Here is a 24,101-nt window from a genome sequence, read left to right on the forward strand (position 1 = left end):
GCTGGGGCAGGAGAATCACTTGAACCCAGGAGGCAGAGGTTGCAGTGAGCTGAGATTGCGCCACTGCACTCCAGCCTGGTAACTGACAGAATAAAGACTCCATCTCAAAAAAAAAAGACTTCCGCCAAGATGGCTAAATAGGAATAGCTCCAGTCCACAGTTCCCAGTGAGAGCAAGCCAGAAGGTGAGTGATCTCCACATTTCCAACTGAGGTAACTGGGTTCATCTCATTGGGACTGGTTAGACAGTGGGTGCAGCCCGAGGAGGACAAGCTGAAGCAGGGTGGGGCGTCACCTCACCTGGGAAGCACAAGGGGCTGGACAACTCCCTCTCCTAGCCAAGGGAAGCCATTAGGGATTTTTCTGGATATTCTGACACTCTGGCTCAGGTACTGGGCTTTTCCCATGGTCTTCACAACCTGCAGAGCAGGAGATTCCCTCTGGTGCCTACAACACCAGCACCCCGGGTTTCCAGCACAAAACTGGGCAGTCGTTTTAGCTGCAGCATTTTTTGTTGTTGTTGTTGTTCTCATACCCCAGTGGCACCTGGAACGCCAGCAAGACAAACCGTTCATTTCTCTGTAAAAAAGGGGGCTGAAGCCAGGGAGCTGAGTCATCTGGCTTGGCAGTTCCCCCCACCCCCACAAAGATCAGGAAGCTAAGATCCACTGGCCTGAAATTCTTGCAGCTAGCACAGCAGTTGGAGTTCAACCTGGGACATGTGCGCTCCATGGGGGGTGGGGCACCCACCATTGCTGAGGCTTGGGTAGGCAGTTTTAACCTTGCCTGTGTAAACAAAGTCCCAGGAAAGTTTACACAGCAATTGGGTGGAGCCCATGGCAGTTTAGCAAGGCCTCTGCAGGCAGATAGTGACTAGACTCCCTTCTTCCTGGGCAAAGGGGCGGTTGTGGGGTCTGCTTCAGCAGACTTAAACATCCCTGCCTGGCAGCTCTGAAGAGAGCAACAGATCTCCCAGCACAGCACTTCAGCTGAGGGACAGACTGCCTCAAGTGGCTCCCTGACCCCTATTTATCCTGATTGGGAGTCACTCATACAGGAGAGCTCTGGCTGACATCTCGCAGGTACCCTTCTGGGATGAAGCTACCAGAGGAAGGAACAGGCAGCAATCTCTGCTGTTCTGTAGCCCCCGCAGGTGATTCCCGGGCAAGCAGGGTCTAGAGTGAACCTCCAGCAGACCTGCAGCAGAGGGGCCTGTTAGAAGGAGAATTAACAGAAAGGACGTCCACTCAGAGACCCCATCCAAAAGTCACCAACTTCAAAGACCAAAGGTAGATAAATCCACAGAGATGTGAAGAAATCAGTGCAAAAACGCTGAAATCACCAAAAACCAGAATGCCTCTTCTCCTCCAAGGATCACAACTCCTCACCAGCAAGGGAGCAAAACTGGATGGAGAATGAGTTTGATGAATTGACAGAAGCAGGCTTCTGAAAGTGGGTAATAACTTCCCTGAGCTTAAAGGAGCATGTTCTAACCCAATGTAAGGAAACTAAGAACCTTGAAAAAAGGTTAGATGAAATGCTAACTAGAATAACCAGCATAGAGAACATAAACAACTTGATGGAACTCAAAAACACAGCATACACAAGTTTCAATAGCCAAATTGATCAAGTGGAAGAAAGGATATCAGAGACTGAAGATGAACTCAATGAAATAAAGCAAGATGGCAAGATTATAGGAAAAGTGAAAAGAAATGAACAAAGCCTCCAAGAAATATGGGATTATGTGAAAAGACCAAATCTATGTTTGATGAGGGTACCTGAATGTGACAGGAAGAATGAATCCAAGCTGGAAAACACTCTTCAGGATATTATCCAGGAGAACTTTCCCAGCCTAGCAAGGCAGGCCAACATGCAAATTCAGGAAATACAGAGGCCACCACAAAGATACTCCTAGAGAAGAGCAACTCCAAGGCACATAATCGTTAGATTCACCAGGGTTGAAATGAAGGAAAAAATGCTAAGGGCAGCCAGAAACGTCAGGTCACCCACAAAGGGAAGCCCATCAGACACAGCAGATCTCTCAGCAGAAACCCTACAAGCCAGAAGAGAGTGGGGGCAATATTCAACATCCTTAAAGAAAATAATTTTCAACCCAGAATTTCATATCCAGCCAAACTGAGCTTCATATGTGCAGGAGAAATAAAATCCTTTACGGACAAGCAACTGCTGAGAGAGTTCGTCACTACCAGGCATGCCTTATAAGAGCTCCTGAAGGAAGCACTAAACATGGAAAGGAACAACCGTACCAGCCACTGCAAAAACTGTAAAGACCGTCGACACTATGAAGAAACTGCATCAACTAATGGGCAAAACAACCAGCCAGCATCAAAATGGCAGGATCAAATTCACACATAACAATGTTAACCTTAAATGTAAATGGGCTAAACGCCCCAATCAAAAGACTGGCAAATTGGATAAAGAGTGAAGACCCATCTCACATGCAAAGACACACATAGGCTCAAAATAAAGGGATGGAGGAAGATTTACCAAGCAAATGGAGAGCAAAAAAAAGCAGGGGTTGCAATCCTAGTCTTTGATAGAACAGACTTTAAACCAACAAAGATCAAAAGAGACAAAAAGGGGCATTACATAATGGTAAAGAGATCAGTGCAACAAGAAGAGCTAACTATCCTAAGTATGTATGTACCCAATACAGGAGCACCAGATACATATAGCAAGTTCTTAATGTAACCTACCAAGAGATTTAGACTCCCACACAATAACAGCGGGAAACTTTAATACCCCACTGTCAGTATTAGACAGATCAACGAGACAGAATTAACAAGGATATCCAGAACTTGAACTCAGATCTAGACCAGGCAGACCTAAAGACATCTACAGAACTCTCCACCCCAAATCCACAGACTATATATTCTCAGCATCACATAGCACTTACTCTAAAATTGACCACATAATTGGAAGTAAGTCACTCCTTAGCAAATGCAAAAGAATGGAAATCATAACAGTCTCTCAGACCACAGTGCAATCAAATTAGAATTCAGGATTAAGAAACTAACTCAAAACCGCACAACTCCATGGAAACTGAACAACCTGCTCCTGAATGACGACTGGATAAATAATGAAGACAGATATAAAGATGTTCTTCGAAACCAATGAAAACGAAGACACAACGCACCAGAATCTCTGGGGGACACATTTAAAGCAGTGTCTAGAGGGAAATTTATAGCACTAAATGCCCATAAGAAAAGTTAGGAAAGATCTAAAATCAACACCCTAATGTCACAGTTAAAAGAACTAGAGGAGCAAGATCAAACAAATTCAAAACCTAGCAGAAGATAAGAAATAACTAAGATCAGAGCAGAACCGAAGGAGACAGAGATATAAAAAAAACCTTAAAATCAGTAAATCCAGGAGCTGGTTTTTTGAAAAGACCAACACAATAGACCACTAGCCAGACTAATAAAAAACAAGAGAGAGAAGTATTGAATAGATGCAATAAAAAATGATAAAGGGGATACCACCACCAATCCCACAGAAATACTACCATCCGAGATTATTACAAACAACTCTATGCAAATAAACCAGTAAATCCAGAAGAAATGGATACATTCTTGGACATTTACACCCTCCCAAGACAAAACCAGGAAGAAACTGAATCCCTGAACAGACCATTAACAAGGTCTAAAATTGAGGCAGTAGCCTACCAACCAAAAGTCCAGGACCAGATGGGATCACAGCTGAATTCTACCAGAGGTACAAAGAAAAGCTGGTACCATTTCTTCTGAAACTATTCCAAACAATACAAAAAGAGGGAATCCTCCCTAACTCCTTTTATGAGACTAACATCATCCTGATACCAAAACCTGGTAGAGACACAAAAGAGAAATTTCAGGCCAATATCCATGATGAACACTGACGCGAAAATCCTCAATAAACTACTGGCTAACTGAATCCAACAGCATGTCAAAAAGCTTATCCAACTTATCAAGTCAGCTTTATCCCTGGGATGCAAGGCTGATTCAACATATGCAAATCTAGAAACATAATCCATCACATAAACAGAACCAAAGACAAAACCCACATGATTATCTCAACAGATGCAGAGAAGGCCTTTGACAAAATTCAACAGCTCTTTATGCTAAAAACTCTCAATAAACTAGTTATCAATGGAATATATCTCAAAATACTAAGAGCTATTTATGACAAACTCACAGCCAGTATCATACTGAATGGGGAAAATCTGGAAGCATTCCCTTTGAAAACTGGCACAAGACAAGGATGCCCTCTCTCACCACTCATATTCAACATAGTATTGGAAGTTCTGGCCTGGGCAATCAGGCAAGAAAAAGAAATAAGGGTATTCAATTAGGAAAAGAGGAAGTCAAATTGTCTCTATTTGCAGACAACATGACTGTATAATTGGAAGACCCCATTATCTCAGCCCAAAATCTCCTTAAGCTGATAAGCAACTTCAGCAAAGTCTCAGAATACAAAATCAATGTGCAAAAATCACAAGCATTCCTATATACCAGCAACAGACAAATAGAGAGCCAAATCATGAGTGAACTCCCATTCATAATTGCTACAAAGAGAATAAAATACCTAGGAATGCAACAAGGGATGTGAAGGACCTCTTCAAGGAGAACTACAAACCCACTGCTCAAGGAAATAAAAGAGGACACAAACAGATAGAAAAACATTCCATGCCCATGGTTAGGAAGAATCAATATCATGAAAATGGCCATAATGACCAAAGTAATTTACAGATTCAGTGCTCTTCCCATCAAGCTACTATTGACTTTCAAAGAATTGGAAAAAACCACCTTAAACTTCACATGGAACCAAAAAAGAGCCCATACAGCCAAGACAATCTTAAGCAAAAAGAACAAAGGTGGAGGTGTCATGCTACCTGACTTCAAACTATACTACAAAGGTNAAAAAAGGTAGAGGCATCGCACTTCCTGACTTCAAACTATACTACAAGGCTACAGTAATAAAAACAGCATGGTAGCATGGTACTGGTACCAAAACAGAGATGTAGACCAATGGAACAGAACAGAGGCCTCAGAAATAATACCACATCTACAACCATCTGATCTTTGACAAACCGACAAAAACAAGCAATGGGGAAAGGATTCTCCATTTAATAAATGGTGTTGAAAACTGGCTAGCAATATGCAGAAAGCAGAAACTAAATCCCTTTCTTACACCTGATAGAAAAATTAACTCCAGATGGATTAAAGATTTAAACATAAGACCTAACATTACAAAAATCATAGAAGAAAACATAGGCAATACCATTCAGGACACAGGTGTAGGCAAGGATTTCATGACTAAACACCAAAAGCAATGGCAACAAGCCAAAATAGACAAATGAGATCTAATTGAACTTAACAGCAAAATATCATTAGAATGAACCGGCAACCAACAGAATGGCAAAAGTTTTGCAATCTACCCATCTGACAAAGGGCTAATACCCAGAATCTACAAGAGCTTAAACAAATTTATAAGAAAAAAACAAACATGCTGGGCACAGTGGTTCTATGCCTGTAATCCCAGCACTTTGGGAGGCGGGCGGATCACCTGAGGTCAAGTGTTCAAGACCAGCCTGGCTAGGAAGGTGAAACCCCGTCTCCACTAAAAATACAAACAAAAATAAAAAGACAACCCCATCAAAAAGTTTTGCCACAGGTGCAAGTGATCAGGACTAGGCACAATAGCATAAGCAAGTGACAGGAGCCCACCTGGTCTTTATAGTAGTTCTCCATGGAATCCAATTCATCCTGGTGGCGTCTCCTTTGTTCATCTCGCTTTTCTTTGGCATAGTTTCTTAGGTCTCGTAATCTTTGCTTCTGAATGTTTAAACCCTCTTCAAACAGTTTCTTAAATATCTGTCAGTTATTTAATCATAAAAACAAAGTCATGCTCAGCTCTCACTGAGGAATATAATCATTTTGCCTAACTAGCAATATATACTGATTGTATTTCACAAAGATTTTTAAAAATATTATTCAGATATTATTCATGTATCATAAAATTTACCTCCTTTTGTTGAGACAGGGTATTAGTGCTCTGTCACCCAGGATGGGGTGTAGGGGTGCAGTCACAGCTCACTGCAGCCTTGACCTTCAGGCTCAAGCATTTCTCCCCCCGGCTGCCTGAGTAGCTGGGACTACAGGCATATGCCACCATGCCTGGCTAAATTTTTAATTTTTTGTAGAGATGAGGTCTCACTGTATTGCCCAGGCTGGTCCCAGGCAATCCTTATATCTCAGCCTCCCAAAGTGTTGAGATTACAGGCGTAAGCCACTGTGCCCAGCCTCACTCTTTTAAAATAAATAATTCAGTATATTTTATTATAGTCAATTGTGCAAACATCACCACTAACTACAGAACATTTTTACCACCCCCAAAAAAACCTATACTGACTAGCAGTCACTCCCTGTCCCAGTTTGTAGCCCCTGACAGTCACCAGTCTGTCTACTTTCTGTCTCCATGGATTTCCATATTCTCAACACTTTCTATAAATGCAATCATGTAATTTGTGGTCTTTCATACTTGGTTTCTTTGATATACTCCAACTATTTTCAAGATTTATCTATACTGCACTGCAGTCTATTTGAATACTTCATTCCGTTTTATTACCAAGTAACATCGGACTGTAGGAATGAATATACATTGTTTATCCATGCATCAATTGATAGATACTTTGGGTTGTTTCCCCTTTGCCTTGCCAACTTGTCCTTATTTTAGCCATCCTAGTAAGTGTGAGAGGTATCTCTCACTGTGTTTCTGATTTGTATCTCCCTAATGACTAAGGTGTTTATTATCTTTTCATGTATCACAGATTCTTTACAGCCTTCATAGAAGCATTCTCAAGCAGCCATGTACATTCAGAGTACTGTACACAGGAAAGAACATCAGAGCAGAAACCTGCCATACCTACACATGTACACAACTGAGGAGGGGGAAGTGATCATCTGGCAGGCCACTGGAAAACACACTGTTCAAAGGGCTTGAATATGCCCACTTGTCCTCCTTTCATCAGTGTGACTTCTAGATAGAAAAACTGGTTCTAATGGCAATGCATTCATGAGCTATTACCTTTGACAAGTACTTACCCTCTCCTCAAAGCCTTAGAAGTATCTTCCTCTAGAAATATTTCCAAGTATTTAATCTAGTTAACTATAATTACTAAAATATTTTACAGATAAAAGTTGCTGCTAGCTTGGGATCACAAAAGGTTAATCATTTCAGCCTGATTAAGATGACACAGAAATACCTTGTGGAAACCCCTGATAACACAGCTGTTTGACACGATTCCTGATTTCATGTGGAATCTGAAGTCATGTTATTATACCTCAAATTCCTCTCTCTTACAACATGTTCCCAAACCTCTAAAGCAGTTTTAATGGATAAGTACCTGTGATCTGTAGGAGGTGGGGAGGAAGTAAGACTTCACATTAAGATGAGGGACACAGACAATGAGAAAAGACTGGAATGCACAATGGAATAAGGAAAGGAAGCATGGCCAAGCTGAACTCAGGGCCAGCACTGTAGGATTTCGACAGAGATTCTGGATTGACATTTGGACAAGAGTCACAAACCAAGAAGGTGGTCCTGAAAAGTTACAAATTCATGTTCTTAACAGGGCTGGACAGAAAAGCCAGACTTACCATTTCTTCCCGGGTCCTCATCCTCATCATTTTTGCACGCAACTGAACTCTATAATCATCGTAATATTTTCGAGCACGAACAATTGCCTGTCGATTTTCTTTTATCTTTGATTGGGTCAACCTCTGTCTATGAATGCAGTCCTTGAAGTCTTGCTAAGAAAGGGAAAGGGGATGGAAGAGAGGGGTAAGGACAAGAGGAATGCAGACTCCAACATTCTCAACTGCCCCACTCCCCACCACGATGTCTTCAGGCTTACATAAGCCAGGTATGTGGGGCAGCTTCATCACCTCAATCTGAAGAGCAGCTCCAAAAAGCCCCCGCCACGGCAGAGGGTGGCGGTGATCCTTGGCACTCCCCTGGAACTGAGAGCTCATCATCCCATGCCACCACAAGGCTGATAACAAAACTGACCCAGATGGCGGCTCACAAGGAGTAGGAAAATGGCACACCCAGACTTTGAAGCAGAGCTTGAGTTGTCAGGTGTATTTAATTAGGCAAAAACTAAGGAAATTAGACAATATCTGACACAGGAGTGAAGATGAAATGAGGTCATGTACATAAAGTCTCTTTGGTAGGTTTTTCAGATATTTTTTTCCCCACATAGTAAAATACCACATGCAGTTCCTAAGATGTGTCCGCAACTGTTTAGTATTACAGTTCTTATGACTTATTTCTACTTCACACTCAGGCAAAGGTTTTAAAATATCTTCCTGAACTCTGTCCTCTCCTTTCATAATTCTCTAAGTACAATTCATAGTCAAAATTAAAATGGAGGCTGATAAGTCCCGCAGCTCTCTACTTGGGACCTGAGAGGATGGGAAAGGGCAAACAGCACTAAGTTCAGCCAACTGGGACCTAGAGGAGAGGTCCATGGGGTTCCACAGACAGAACTGGATTAAAATCTCAGCTGTGTCCCTTGCTTATCAGTGAGACCCAGAGCAAGTTACTTACGACCTCAAAGCTTCAGGGTTTTCATTCCATAGAAAACATCTCTAATACATTACAATAAAGACTAACTGAAACTGCATACAAAGTACCTAGCTCTTCCCCCACGCCTTATTTTGGGTCTGTGTGTGTTTTGTTGCTGAGACAGGGTCTCACTCTGGGACCCTGGCTGGAATACAGTAACAAGATCACAACTCACTGCGGCCCTCCCAGGCTCCAGTGATCCTCCCACCTCAGCCTCCCAAGTAGCTGGGACCACAGGCAAACTCCACCATGCCAGGCTCATTTTTTCCATGCCCATATATATGTTTTTAAGACAGTGTCACACTATGTTGGTGAGGCTGGTCTCTTAACTGCTGGGCTCAAGTGATCCTCTCACCAAAGCTTCCCAAAGTGCTGGGATTACAAGCATGGGCTATCAATTTTGGCTAAAGACCTAAACAAAATTCCACATGCAGGTGTTAGAGGTTAAGAGTCTATGGGACTGTTGCCCAGCTAGCACAAATAAAGGCAATGAATATAACAATAAAATCATAATACCCAACATACCAGTCTCTTGTTGTGTTCATATTCTTTCTTGACAAGGGTAGTAAGGAGGTCATGCCTTCTTAGGGCTTCTTCTATCTTTACGGGGGACACAAAGGCAAGTAGGTTAATAATGCTGGTCACTCAATTCTCAAGGATAAGCTCTTCTCTTTTCTGACTTAAACTCCTATGCTTAAGAATGACAGTAACTTACTTCATCTTGGAGTTTCTTCTTTGATCGATTTTCTCTACATGCCTCTTTTTTAAGCTGTTCCACCTGTGCAATTTGCTGTTTCCACATTTTGCTTAGTGTTGGGCCAGAAACATAGAGAAATGGAAACTGCTCCAGCATAAGGGGCAGGAGACTGTGTTCACTTACTTTCACTGCAAGGTAAAAGATGATGCTCTTAATCTGAGCCTTTTGGACAAGAACTGTCATCCAACATCCCTGGTAGATCAAAGCTTATGTAACTGATGTGGTTTTGATCCTGAAAAGAACAATTCTAAATGTACTTATTACAACAATGTGCATTCTTTCTCTGATTGGAGTAAGCCAACTACTGGTAAGGATAAAAATAAGCTCAATACTTCTGACTGATGCCATGCTGGTCCTGGGAAGTCCATCCTAATTGCTCAGCTGCTTCAGTGCATGTGGGTAGCTTCCTTGCATATGGTAACACAGAAGACTCCTCAACATTCCTGGTAGGCAAGTGCTTAGAAGAAAAAGTCTCTGGTTTTTATCCTGTAAAGAAGTTGCAGGATATAGCAGGGAAGCCAGCAGTCTTTGGGGTGTAACTGGAAGCCTGACATTTCTATGACTTTGTTTCCTTATATACACCAATCGGCACAGTCAATATACAGGAGGTGGCTGGCCAGGGTGGCTCACACCTGTAATCCCAGCACTTCGGGAGGCTGGGGCAGGTGGATCACCTGAGGTCAGGAGTTCAAGACCAGCCTGGCCAAGATGGTGAAACCCCGTCTCTACTAAAAATACAAAAATTAGGCAGGTGGGGTGGCAGGCGCCGGTAATGCTAGCTACTTTAGGAAGGCTGAAGCAGAATTGCTACAACTCAGGAGGCAGAGGCTGCAGTAAGCTGAGATTGCGCCATTGCACTCCAGCCTGGGCAACAAGAGTCAAACTCCGTCTTCAAACCAAAAAATATATATATATACAGGAGATGGACAGGCCACCGGCTTGCCTTGGAGCATCCCCTTCATTCTACCAACTTCCCAGAAACAGACAAAAAGGGAGCCAGAGTGAGTAAATACAGGAATGAGGCTAAAGTTGGAGCAGCGGTTGGCAGTCCTGGCATTCCTTGGGTGCCAATATATAGGCCTCCCTAAGATACTTCCTTATTGAAGAGTTTTAGCTCTCTACAGAAAACCAGCCACATGGCAGTGATTAAAAAACCGTCTTCCGCTAACTGATGGATGTTAGCTTTCAGTGCTGTATCCTCGGAAGGTTGCACACGCTTTCAAAGGCTGTCAGTTTTCCATAAAATACAATTCTGTGGTTCTTACTTGGAACTGCTTTATTTGGCTTTGGGAGGCCACCTCTTGGACTTTGAGTTGTGGTTTTTCTAGAGTAAATCTTCCAGGGCTGACTATACTCTGGAGTTCCTTTACGAACAGCTTCTTCTGTGTATATTTTTTCCTTAGAAGCAGATATAAAACAATAAAAAAAGGGTCTAATAGTTCTTTCATACATTTATCTTAAATATTATAAATTGACAAAAACAGCTAACTATTCCCCAGCCAAACCACCTTACTTAAAATTTGTAAAATCTGGTTAACATTCATCTACTCCAAGTTAAAGGCATCTTTTGGCCTCTGGCATCCCATGGAATTTGAAAAAGCACTGAATCTTTATCAAGTTTCAGTTACCATAGTCCCATACCCTAAATACAACCATTATTAATGTTTAAAAAAAACCAAACTATTAATGTCTCGATGTACTTCTCTTTTTCCATGTAGATTATGAAAATTCTCAAGCAACTAACTGTAGTATGTTTAGTGGTGACCATACTGTACTTTTTATCCTGTTTTGTTCATGAGTTTCGCAGCATAAGCATTTTCCCCATGATTTCACTTAATTTCTGTAACCATTTGTTTGAAAGGCAATAAAAACTTCAAGCCTCTGGTGAACTGCTAAGTCAAAGAAACCCTTAAAAACCGATGGAAGTTTTAAGTAGGGGGAAAACACTAGTTTTCTTTGGTACCATGTCTTGCCATATTTTAGCAGCCTGAATGCCTTATTAATAAGCCAAAATCCTTTATCATGACATGAAATCCTGCCTTTTTCTAAAGAGCTAATGATTAAGGCCCTGTTGGCCCCTTCTTCTTTTAAAAGGATCATCTTTGTACTTCCCACTCATCTCATCAAATGGCATTTATTACAGTGGAGACTTTTACCCACTGTTTCCTCCTCCTTCTCATGTATCCCTAGAGGTCCAATATTCTCTTGAACTTTATGTCTTCTTAGTTCCCTTTCAAATGCTTCAGTAAATGCCTAGAGGGGAAAAGGTCATATAATATTACAGTTATTAAAAAGATATACAAATGAAGGAAAAAACTCACCTATGATACCTGCCACCCCTAAAATATCAAGCTCATTCACTTATTTTTATTTTTATTTATGTATTTATTTTTTGAGTCAGAGTCTCACTTTGTCGCCAGGCTGGAGTGCAGTGGTACAATCTTGGCTTACTGCAACCACTGCCTCCCCAATTCAAGAGATTCTCCTGCCTCAGCCTCCTGAGTAGCTGAGATTACAGGCATGTGCCACCATGCTCAGCTAATTTTTGTATTTTTAGTAGAGACAGGGTTTCACCATGTTGGCCAGGATTGTCTCAATCTCTTGACCTCATGATTTGCCTGCCTCGCCTTCCCAAAGTGCTGGGATTACAGGCGTGAGCCACTGAGCCCAGCCTAAGCTCATTCACTTTAAAAAAAAATTCCTTTCAGACTCTGCATCACAAATCTATGTTTTTTCTTCTTCTTTTTTTTTTTTAGAGTCTCAATCTGTTGTGCAGGCTGGAAGCCGTGGCACAATCTTGGCTCACTGCAACCTCTGCTTCCTAAGTTCAATCGATTCTTCTGCCCCAGCCTCCTGAGTAGCCGGGACTACAGATGTGCGCTGCCATGCCCAGCTAATTTTAGTATTTTTAATAGAGACGGGGTTTTACCATATTGGCCAGGCTGGTCTTGAACTCCCGACCTCAGGTGATCCACCTGTCTCAGCCTTCCAAAGTGTTGGGCCACTGCACCCAGCCCACAAATCTACATTAACATATGTAATTGTGACATAAAATAAAATTTTACATCATGCATTTTTTTTCTCAAGTTTTTGCAATTATGTTGATATTCTCCTGAGTGGAAGTTACAAATGAGTGTAAGACATCTAAATTAGTTATAGTCTTTTGCCATTATAAATCCTACCACATTATAAAACCTACTACAGCAAACAACTTAAGTGTTCTAAATCCATGCTACATTTCAAAATCCACATTCTACAGTGGAAAGTCTCCATGGGTAATCATATCAGTCTCCTTGTTGAATCCCAACCTCCTCCTCTCATTCCTGTATTGGATACTTGATCTCATCTTCTTTGTACTCAAGTGGCCTGTCACATTTAATCTACCTCAAATTCCCTTCATATCTGAAGCTCACTCTGAAAATAACAACCACATTGATCTCCTCTTTCCACTGGAACTCCAAGCTATGTCCAGCCAGGTTCTTTTTTCTGAGTTTCATGAGTATAATTTTCTGCTAATGGGGACATAAGCTATGTCACATAGCTCTCTATCATCCACTCTGCTCATAAATATTTAATCATTTTAAGCCTTAAATCAACAACATGTTCACGGTAGCATCTGTCTGAAGGGAAACGGTATTTCCCACTGCTCAATGGTAGTCAAGAGATGAGGAAGTACCTGTGCTCGGAACTGGCGGATATCTGTTTCTCTTGGTTTGCGCTGCCTTTTTCTCTCCATGTGGAACTGTTTCTGTTTGTTAACTGGAGATGGAGAGAGTGAATGGGATCTGTAGGGTGGCTTTCTATGCACGGAAAGTCCTGCAACAGAGAAAAGATATATAATATTAGTTCCCGATAGCCAGAATGTTATGCTGTAAACCAAAGTTGGTTTTTACTAAATCCAAAGAGACTGATGAGTGAATGTGCTAAAGGGACTCTCTCCTGTAACTAACTTGTATTTGTATGGTAACACCAAATAAATAAACAAATGCATACAAATACATACTGTCTCAAATACTTAGGCTCTACATTTAACTTTGGATATTCAACACGTGGAATGCCTCCTGTGCACAAAGGACTATGGAGAGCGCTCTTGGTGATAGGGCTGGAGACAGGAAGAGAGAAAAGGCAAATTATCTGAGCCATGCATCTGCTATCCTTTTACCTATATGGATCCTGGGAAGGTGGGATATAAGCATACATATCTATCTTATTATACATGCTTATAAGCAAAGTTAATGTGTTAAGCATTGTCTAAGCGGTCCCAATTCTTCCCTACGTAGCGATCTGATTGCATACCACCAAAGAGCTCTAACAAACCATTTCTTTCTACAAACCTTTTTATCCCATTGTCTATAGGTGTGTCTGGGCATCTGCTAGTTGAGAAGAGGGTGAGTCCAGTGGGAAAAGCACTTCAAGATAGCCTTAAGACTGAAGAAGTTACTTTGGTACCTTTATAAATAATTTTTCCCTGAGCTTTATTTTTTTCACATGCTTTCAATTCAAATTGTTCACATTTTAAATTCTAAGAAGTATTTTAAAAAACTGACTTGCATAATCTATTTTAAATGACAGCTGCTCATGATGTATTCTTCTCTAAAAACCTACCTGAAATAACAATTTATAAATCTGTTTTCACAATAGGATACCATGTGTACGTACATAATAAGGGAAAAGAAGAAGGTCCCTGGGTGAGGCTGCCTAGAAATTAACTGAGTCATTTTAAAGGGAAGAGAGATGAAACAAGAGAAGGAAAGAGCATTCTTGAAGGAGTAAAAAACAACTGAAAAAGTTAAGGAAGTTTTGGGTCAGAAAAAGACTATTTCTGAAGAAACAATGGATGACCAAAGTAGAGAAAACTAAATGTTAAGGCTGGGCGTGCTGGCTCACAGCTGTAACCCCAGCATTTTGGGAGGCTGAGGCGGGTGGATCATGAGGTCAGGAGATCAAGATCATCCTGGCCAACATAATGAAACCCACCTCTACTAAAAATACAAAAAAAAAAAAATAGCCAGGTATGGCAGCAGGCATCTGTAGTCCCAGCTATTTGGGAGGCTGAGGCAGGAGAATTGCTTAAACCTGAGAGGCAGAAGCTGCAGTGAGCTGACATTGCTCTACTGCACTCCAGCTTGGCGACAGAGGGGTACGCTGTCTCAGGAAAAAAAAGGAAAGAAAAACAACTAAATGTAAAATATGCAGGATTTTTGTTGGTGGAAGACAGGATAACTGGATTTGAACAATGGCATATCAAACAGTAGGAAGTATTTGCAAAGAGGTGACAAACCAGAAACTGCTGATATGAGTATAAACCAGTACAATCACTTTGGTGGACAAGTTGGCAACTGTGAAGAAATGTAGGCCTGACGATCCAGCAATCCTACTAGATGGAGATCCCACAGAAACTCTTGCACATATTCTAGGCTGTTCACTGCAGAATTTTTATAGTAATAAAAATGGGAAACAATAAACATGTCCAGCAATAGAGGAAATGGACAGTGCTATACACAAACTCACACAAAACTGCTATACTGTAAGGACTCAGTTACACTGCAGTTACAATGAATGAACTGGATCTATAATTATCAACATAAAATAGATTTCTAAGACAATGTCAGAAAAAACAAGTTGCAGAATAATATATACAATATGTAAATTTTTAAACAACATAAAACAATAGTATGTTTAGACAAATAATATATGGGCTGTTAAAGTATAAAAATAATGATAAGAAGAAAAGATGCCAGTGGTTGCGCTGAGGGTGGGGAAAGAGATGTGTGGAGAGAGCAGAGGGGATTTCCACTGTTTTATTTCCTAAACACAAAGAGGCAAAAGCAAATACAATTGTTAACACCTGCTACTTCTAGGTGGGGAAGATCCAGGTGTTTGATATTATTTTTGATCCTTTTATATATTTCTCAACTATTTAAAATTAGAATGTAAGTTAATAAAAACAGATGGAACTGCCTAAGCAGTTCACATGGATATCCCCCTTTTCAGTGTCTTTGGGGAAGTACCTGGCCTTGACTTCTTTAGCCCATACTCCACGATGCCATCACTGTGCTGAGACAGTGTCTCCTCAGTTCCATCCTCTACTTCTTCATTTCCAGTATCTTCTTTATGATCAGTCTTTTCTTTAATCCGATCACCCAGGGCACTTTTTAACATCTATTGAGAAAATTCTTTTCAACACCTTTCACTGATTTCGGCAGAAGGTAAATTTGTAGGAGTAGACAGACCTTTAAAAAGCTTCCTTTGACAGTCACTAATAACAAGTTTTCAGATGCTTATGCATTTTTGGTTTTATTATTTACTTTTGAGACAGGGTCTCCAGGTTGGAGTGCAGGGGTGCTAGCTGGGCTCACTGCAACCTCCACCTCCTGGATTCAAGTGATCCTCCCATCTCAGCCACATTAGTAGCCAGGATTATAGGCATATGCCACCACGCTCAGCTAATTTTTGTATTTTTTTGTAGAGATGGGGTTTTACCATGTTGTCCAGGCTGGTCTCAAACTTCCGGGCTCAAGTGATCCGCCTGCCTCAGCCTCTCAAAGTGTTGGAATAAGGGTGAGCCACCATGCCTGGCATATATGTTTAGTTTTAAAAAGGTGTCTATCAGTGCTATGCATTAAGTTTCAATAAACTTTAGGGTAAGTCACACAGGGATCTAAAACATTCATTCAATGATACCTTAAAACTGTAATATTGTATTTTAACAGAATCTGTGATACCTTCAATTTTATACCCAGATCTTTCTTTTTTTTTAAGATGGAGTTTTGCTCTCGTTGCCCAGGCTAGAGTGCAATGGCGTGATCTCGGCTCACTGCAACCTCCACCTCCCAGGTTCACGTGATTCTCCTGTCTCAGGCTCCCAAGTAGCTGGGATTACAGGTATGCACCACCACACCCAGCTAATTTTTGTATTTTTAGTAGAGGCAGGGTTTCTCCATGTTGGTCAGGCTGGTCTTGAACTCCCGACCTCAGGTGATCCATCTGCCTTGGTCTCCCAAAGTGCCAGGACTAAAGGTGTGAGCCACTGCGCCTGGCCCAGATCTGTCTTTAGCGACAAAGGGAAACTATCTAGATGTATCTAAGAAAAATGGCTTAACATTATTGTTTATGTTCAATGATTTAGTTTTCATCAGAATTCAATAAAATTTGGATAAATCTGTTCCCAATTTAGTTACATCATGAAAGGCTGAGATATCACTGTTCCTGTTCTACCTGCTTGTCTTATGAAACATTTTCACAGAGACTATTAAGACACACCTAATTTTCTAATACCTCACTTTCAATTGAGAGATTACTTAAATTCTAACTTAACTCTCGGGAATCTCAATATAGATGAAAAAACAAGACTTGCCCAATCTAGTTCAGAGAGCCGCTGAGAGAGTTTCTCTGAAACAGCACGTAATTCTTGTTCTGTTAATCTCTTTCTTGGCCTCTGGGGGAAAGGTGAATTGCAGGATGAGGCTGTAGCTCTGTTTTCATTTCTGTAATAAAAGTGACCATGTGACAGTTAAATAGCTAGCTGTATATTACTTAGTTTAAAATAACTGTAATACATGCTTTAACAAATATTTCACATTGGTCTTCACAGCTAAATTTGGAGATTATGCCCCTTCATTTTCAAATTCCTCTGCAAACAGACTATAAACACTGAAGTTTGCAGTAATGTTACCTTTTTCCTTTTGGAGCCTTCCTTGTCCTAGGCCCCTGGACCTGAGCTGGATCTACTTCCTGCTTGCCATCGTTAGGCAACTTGGAAGTTAAGAAAACTCTATCATCTAGAGCCTATTAAAAACAGAAAAAAAAAGTGATTTGAAAAAGCTACAAATAAACATTAACTTTTTGGGGGTGAACAAGGGAGGAAATGTGGCACAAAGCTATGTCCCTTCAATCTCCATGTTTTGAAGTGCATTTGTTAAAACACCCTATTGACACCCAATACACCAGAGGACTAGAGCAATGTCTAGAAACTTGTGCTCAGAGAAAAAGTGTGGCTCAGGATGCCATTCAAATAAAAAGACAGGCCAGGTGTTCTAAATATGAAATTTCAGAAGTTAACCACTACACCAGGGCAACAAAAACAAAATGATTACTAGTAGAAAGTATTCAAGTGGTTATCTTTTGAAGAGTCAATAAAGGCCGTCCAAATTAAAACAAAGACAACACTCCCCAAAATATATATATAAACCCTTAACATTTAAATTTGTTTTTTTTTTTTTTTTTTTTTTTTTTTTTGAGACAGAGTCTTGCTCTGTCACCCAGGCGGGAGTGCAATGGCTTGATCCGCCTCCCAGGTTCAAATGATTCCACTGCCTCAAGCTCCCAAGTAGCTTGGATTACAGGCATGTGCCACAAAACCTGGCTAATTTTTTTTTGTATTTTTAGTAGAGACAGGGTTTCATTTGCTGGCCAGGCGGTCTCGAACTTCTGACCCAGGTGATCTACCCACCTCGGCCTCCGAAAGTGCTGGGATTACAGACGGGAGCCACAGTGTCTGGCTAAATTTATTTCTTGGCCTTACAGATAATCTTTTAGAAAATACTTCTTGTGATAATGAAACATTTATTTAATGTTTAATGATATCTTTAATTTCACTTCATTATCTTTTTCTATTAAAATAAAATTAAGTACCTTTCGGTAGGCTGGGGGTGGTGGTTCACGCCTGTAATCTCAGCACTCTGGGAGGTGGAGGCAAGCGAATCATTTGAGATCAGGAGTTCAAGACCAGCCTGGCCAACAGGGCAAAACCCTATCTCAACTAAAAATATATATATATACATAAAAAAATCAGCCAGGCATGGTGTCACGTGTGTCTGTAGTCTCAGCTACTCAGGAGACTCACTTGAGCCTGGGAGGTAGAGGTTGCAGTGGGTGCAGGCTGTACCATTACACTCCAGCCTGGGCAACAGAGCAACAATCTGTCTTTAAAAAAAAAAAAAAAAAAAAACCAACCTTTTAGTAAATAGCAACTATATATAATTCAATCATAATTCTTTAATTTAATCATAGTTTTATAAAACTTTAGAGGTATGTCTAGCCCAATGAATTATTTCAAAACAAACACTCCTATTTAATTGACACCCATGTCAAGAAACAGAATATTACCAACTCAGAACTGCCTCCACAACCACCACTATGATTCCTCCAAAAGTAAACATTATCTTATGACTCCATTTAATCCCTCTTTTTATCTATCCACTCTCCTGTTTAGATGTATAGAATGTTAAGAATGTGGTCACCTAATATTAATAATGCTTATTTCCTCTCTGCACTTTTAATGCTTTGAATTATTAAATAATGAGAATGTATCACTGTTTATAAATCTACCCTGTGTACAAATCTGCCTGTTTTTTCTTATTTTACTTTTTTTTTTCTTTTTGAGACAAGGTCTTGCTCTGCTGCCCAGGCTGGAATGCAGTAGTACAGTCATAGCTTACAGTAGCTCCTGGGCTCAAGTGATCCTCCTGGCTCCGCCTACCAAGTAGCTAAGATCACAGGCATGCACCACCAATCCCGGCTAATTTTTTATTTTTAGTAGAGACAAGGTCTCACTATGTTGCCCAGGGTGTTCTCAAACTCTGCAGCTCAAGGAGCCTCCCGAAGTGCTTGGATTACTGGCGTGAGGCACCGCACCCAGCCCTGTTCTTTGTAGAAAGATAAGGACAGGAATTACTATATAAAAATGATTTTTTTTTTCTTGAGACAGAGTCTTACTCTGTTGCCCAGGCTGGAGTGCAGTGGCGCAATTTTGGCTTACTGCAATTGAAGTAAATAGGCCAATGTATGAACAGTGGTTCATGCTGGATAATGGGGAATATGCATGGATGGTTATTTTCTTTTCCATTTTGTTTTCTAAATTTGAAATTATTAAATTAAGGACAAAATATGGACTCTGAAGCCAGAATGTCCAAGTTCAAATCCTGACTCTATAACTGTTGTATAACCTTGCCCTCTCTACCTCAGCTTCCCCACGATAAATAAACATAGTAGCTATTCCAGAGTTGTTCTGGGGAATTATTCAGTATCCCTAGAGTATCCAGAGCTGTGCCTGGCACAAAATAAACATTCACTACATGTTGGCTCTTATTATTTCCCTTTATATATATTCATCTTTCTCCAACCTTCCTAGAACAAGAATGTATGGGTGTATACAGAAGCAAATTTTAAGAAGTACAATGCTTTGATGAGTGCAATATGCCTGACAATTCTAGCAGAGACTTCTTTAAATATAAGGGCTTCCTCAACAAAGAATACCCACACACACACACACACGCACACACACACACACACACACACACACACACACACGGGCTTCTGGTCAATTACCAACACACACACATACACGTGCACTTCTAGCCAACTGAAAGCAAGCTTTTCCACTTACCCCAGAAAATTCCATATACTCTCCAGTAGAATTTACGGCTGGGGAATAGAGATTTGAACACAAGTATTCTTTTCCTATGGGGCAGGGTGCTCGAGGCTCTGAAGGGTGGTAGGGTGGATGTAAAGGAATAGCTGCTCGGATAGGCTCCCCTAGCTTCCTAGCATTTGGAATCCTCGCAGAAAGGGTTTCCGCTAGTAAGACAAATTAAAGTGGTTATTACAATGCAATTCTAAGAAATAAACCATTTTATATAAATACATACATATATACATAAACATGTTTTCACATATTAGAAATATTTTTAAACTCGATCAAGACAAAGCACATAAAAAAATAATTAAACCAAGGATGCTGCCTCAGCACACAGGGATCTAATTAAATCATAATGTAATTTTCTTTTTTTATCTTTTCATTTTTTAAAAAAATAGAGATGAGGTCTTTCTATGTTGCCTAGGCTGTTCTCGAACTCCTGAGCTCAAGCGATCCTCCAGCCTCAGCTTTTCAAAGTGCTAGGACTGCAAGCGTGAGCTACCATGCCTGGCCCAAGATATAATTTTAATGTTATTATCATAAAAATGTCCCCTGAAAGTTACTTTAAAATAATAAAAACCTGGAAGCAACTTAAATGGCTTGAAGAATGCTATGTGAATTATGGTTCATCCACATGATAGAAAACTAGTTAGGCAGTAATGACTTTATGTATTACTACCATATGAAAATCCCAGAGATAACAATAAGGAACAAGAATGTTTTTCCAGTTATTATACTTTGTTATTTGCTAATAATATAAAGACCACCAATAGATGTACTTATGTATCAGAGACTCTCGCTGTCTCATAACAAGAGTGAGTGGAAAGAATTTAGATAATAAAACAGTGGATACAAAAATATGCAACCATAGACCATCTTAATCAGAAATCGGAGCTCATAATTAATAGCAAACATTTACAAGATCATGTAAGACCAAAAAGGATCTCATATACAGCAACAAAAGTAAAAAGGCTAATAGCAACAACAATTGCCCCAAGAATGATTATCAGCAGCAGTGTAAAGAAATAATACCAATTACAACTCACTGTCTTCAACAAAAGATGTCCTATTCTTGGACAAAACATGAGAAGGACACAACACATCTTCATGTGACTTAGAACTTGGTGAGTCTGAGGCTTTTTTAGACAGCATTTCATTAGGACATTGGGTAACTGGGAAAGAAAATGTTAAAGGTAAAGTTTTTAACTATCAAGATAGTTTGCTGAACATTATACTAAAAGCCAAGAGTTCTGTACTCAGGAAATAAAATTATTAAATAATGTTGAAAGAAGTAATGTTGGTCCGACTGCTCGAAATACCAATCATCATTATTATTTTTGAGACAGGGTTTCCCTCTTGTTGCCAGGCTGGAGTGCAATGGTGCAATCTAGGCATACTGTAACCTCCACCTTCCAGGTTCAAGCAACTCTCCTGCCACAGCCTCCCAAGTAGCTGGGAATACAGGCACCCACCACCACATCTGGCTCATTTTTTGTATTGTTAGTAGAGACAGGGTTTTACTATGTTGGCTAGGCTGGTCTCGAACTCCTGACCCCAAGTGATCGGCCCACCTCAGCCTCCCAAACTGCTGGGATTACAGGTGTGAGTCACTGTGCCCAGCCATAGCATCAATTATAATTTTTAATTGCTATCAGAAAGTAAGACGCCATTTTGTAGCCCAGAATCATTTATAGAATTTAAAAGCAAAGTTTTACACAATGTTTCATTATTCTGCTTTAGAAAAAGAGGTGCCAGAGTTGTGGAACCGCTGACTGTTATATGGGCCTCTTTTGGTATGAACAGACACTAGAGTCTTAGGTAGTACCACAATCAAGGACTCATGGTCCAGGCTGGGTGCAGTGGCTCACACCTATAATCTTAATACTTTGGGAGGCCGAGGCAGACAGATCACTTGAGGTTAGGAATTCAAGACCAGCCTAGCCAACACGGCGAAATCCAACCTCTACTAAAAATGCAAAAATCAGCCAGGTGTGGTGGCGCATACTTGTAATCCCAGCAGCTTGGGAGGCTGAGGCAGAGGTTGCAGTGAGCTAAGACTGCGCCACTGCACTCCACCCTGGGTGACAGGACAAGACTCGGTGTAAAAAAAAAAAAACTTATGATCCATAAACTGAAGCCTTAATTAGATGCCTATGAATGTATATGATAGTTATCTGACACTTTAAATCTAAATATGAAAGGAAGCTGCCATAAGCCCTTTTATCACATCAAACCCAAACACCTTGGTGAGGCATCTCTCCAAATCTTTTCTCCTTTGCCCTAATTGCATTTCTCTTAAACACAATTCCCCTCTCTACTTGTAACATTCAAACAAGTAATTCATTTTACACAGCACTTGACATCACAGAACCCGTTTCTGCAATCACCATCCCTTCCATTCTCTTCCTTCAAGAAACATTCTTGTAATACCCAAGCTTGACTCTGATCCTTCTGTTACTGTGCCTATTCCAATGGCAAGCATAGCTTTTACCAAAAAGGTCTACTGTTTGACTTTGCAGACTTAGGTTCTTCGATGATTCCTTGGAATGCATGCAGTGTCTATTCCTTGGAATCAGAGTATTAATGCTGAATGGGACTTCAGAAATGGATTAGTCCAATTCCTTAATTTCCCACTGGAAAAAACTGCGGCTCAGAAAAGAGCCTTGTCCAAAATCACAAAGCCAGTAGCAGAGCCTGGAATAGGACAAGGATGAAGGCCACCTGACTCCCAATTTAACGTACTGAATTCCACTCTAGTATTCTCATCCTTCTGTTCAAATAATACTTGTGGCCTGATGTTTTGCTAAGTGTTGGAATACTAAGATGACTAAGAATGATTTCACTATACATTTTTTCTTATCTTATCAGCTGCCTCCACAAGTAGAATGCAAGCTCCACAAAGGCAGGGTTTTGTGTGTTTTGTTGACTACTGTATCACCACTGTCTGGCATAGGGAAGGCACCGAACCAATATTTGCTGAATGACTATGACTGACTACTATCCCTGGAACTCAGTTTATGTAACAGGCAAACTGTAAGGTACCACGCAATGTGTCAATATTGTTACAGAAAGAGAAAGTCACACTGTAGGACGAGTAGGAAGCAGGAAGACTCTTGTAGCCTCAGAGTCTGAGGTAGGTGAGGGAGGCTGGAAACTGGAGGGGGAGTTTGCGGGGAACCGAAAGGAAGGGAGAATATTCCAGCACAGAAAACAAAAGAAAAAGCATGGCAGCCAAGGTGGGCAGGATGGAGTATGATGACTGGGGGAGGGCAAGGATGGAGGCTCAAAATTGGGGCTTGAAAGATATCCAGGTCTGCTGTGTGCTAGCAATAGGTTGTTGGAAATCTGGCCTGAAACCTAGAAAAAAAAAAATGCCCCTGTGTGTATGAACTTATTGGTTGAAACAATGAAAAAAGTGAGTCAACCACCAGCTCAGGAAACTACAATTAAGGAGCATCCTGAAAGCGTGACCAGACTATAAGCTGCATCCATAATTCTCTTGCTAGGGTATCAGGAACCACAAATTGCCTGATAACCTTGCATACAGTTATTTGCCTTGGACTTACCTGCCCATGTGCCTGTGACTTCTGCTAACTATTTATATTTAATGGGTAGCAGGCTATGCTGGAATTTCAATTCCCATGTCCAGTTAGGGCTCTCTCTATTCTTCTCAAGTTTAAACACTCCTACATACCAGCTACATTTTTATAGGTATATGTTGAATAATAATGGCTACTCACCATTACTTCTTAGAGAAAAGGTATGTGCTGTGTCTCCAAGTCTAATGATTTCACCAGTGGATTCTACTTCATCTCCATCCCAAGAGGGGCCCAACGTCTCAGAAGACAAGGAGCACCTGAAAAAGTTCCCTCCTTGACTCGGGGCCCAGCCTGACCAGAGGGCCCTTTCCTTTGAGGACCTGGACAGCTGCTGGGTACAGAAAAAGGGAAAGACTCTCCCTTTTGCTACTCAGCATGTCTTGCTGCTTATGTGTTTTGTTTTGACTGATATATGAACAGTGGAATTAGCTGTGTATAAAGTGTCAATGATTAAACGTATATGAAAAGAGCAAATACTGGTGACTCTAGGATGTCGGAGTGAAGGGGGTGGGATGCTAATTTTGCATTAAATGTCCTTGAATTGTTTTACATTTGCACTTATTCTGTTATTTAAAAAAATCTCATGGCTGGGCGCGGTGGCTCACACCTGTAATCCAAACACTTTGGAGGCCAAGGCTGGCGGATCACCTGAGGTCGGGAGTTCAAGACCAGCCCGACCAACATGGTGAAACCCCGTCTTT

At 40.8% G+C, this 24,101-nt stretch overlaps 1 protein-coding gene across 2 annotated transcripts in view; it reads right to left on the reverse strand.

The window, feature by feature from the left end:
• Window positions 1-24,101, reverse strand: part of CEP95 (centrosomal protein 95) — a 37,335-nt gene that overhangs the window by 1,494 nt on the left and 11,740 nt on the right. Inside the window, exons 6-18 of one of the 2 annotated variants that reach the window (XM_017517845.2) lie at window positions 23,542-23,657; window positions 20,848-20,973; window positions 19,772-19,962; window positions 17,060-17,172; window positions 16,742-16,871; window positions 15,396-15,546; window positions 13,061-13,200; window positions 11,545-11,637; window positions 10,650-10,782; window positions 9,343-9,512; window positions 9,153-9,227; window positions 7,658-7,810; window positions 5,726-5,872 (exon numbers count right to left, since the gene is read on the reverse strand). In XM_017517845.2, the coding sequence (XP_017373334.1) occupies window positions 5,726-5,872; window positions 7,658-7,810; window positions 9,153-9,227; window positions 9,343-9,512; window positions 10,650-10,782; window positions 11,545-11,637; window positions 13,061-13,200; window positions 15,396-15,546; window positions 16,742-16,871; window positions 17,060-17,172; window positions 19,772-19,962; window positions 20,848-20,973; window positions 23,542-23,657 (1,738 nt within the window). Of the gene's footprint in view, window positions 1-5,725; window positions 5,873-7,657; window positions 7,811-9,152; window positions 9,228-9,342; window positions 9,513-10,649; window positions 10,783-11,540; window positions 11,638-13,060; window positions 13,201-15,395; window positions 15,547-16,741; window positions 16,872-17,059; window positions 17,173-19,771; window positions 19,963-20,847; window positions 20,974-23,541; window positions 23,658-24,101 lie in introns of both variants that reach the window. The other variant, XM_017517846.2, reaches the window with a different exon arrangement.

This window comes from Cebus imitator, unplaced genomic scaffold, assembly GCF_001604975.1.
Source record: "Cebus imitator isolate Cc_AM_T3 unplaced genomic scaffold, Cebus_imitator-1.0 Scaffold650, whole genome shotgun sequence".
Lineage (NCBI taxonomy): Eukaryota > Metazoa > Chordata > Mammalia > Primates > Cebidae > Cebus > Cebus imitator.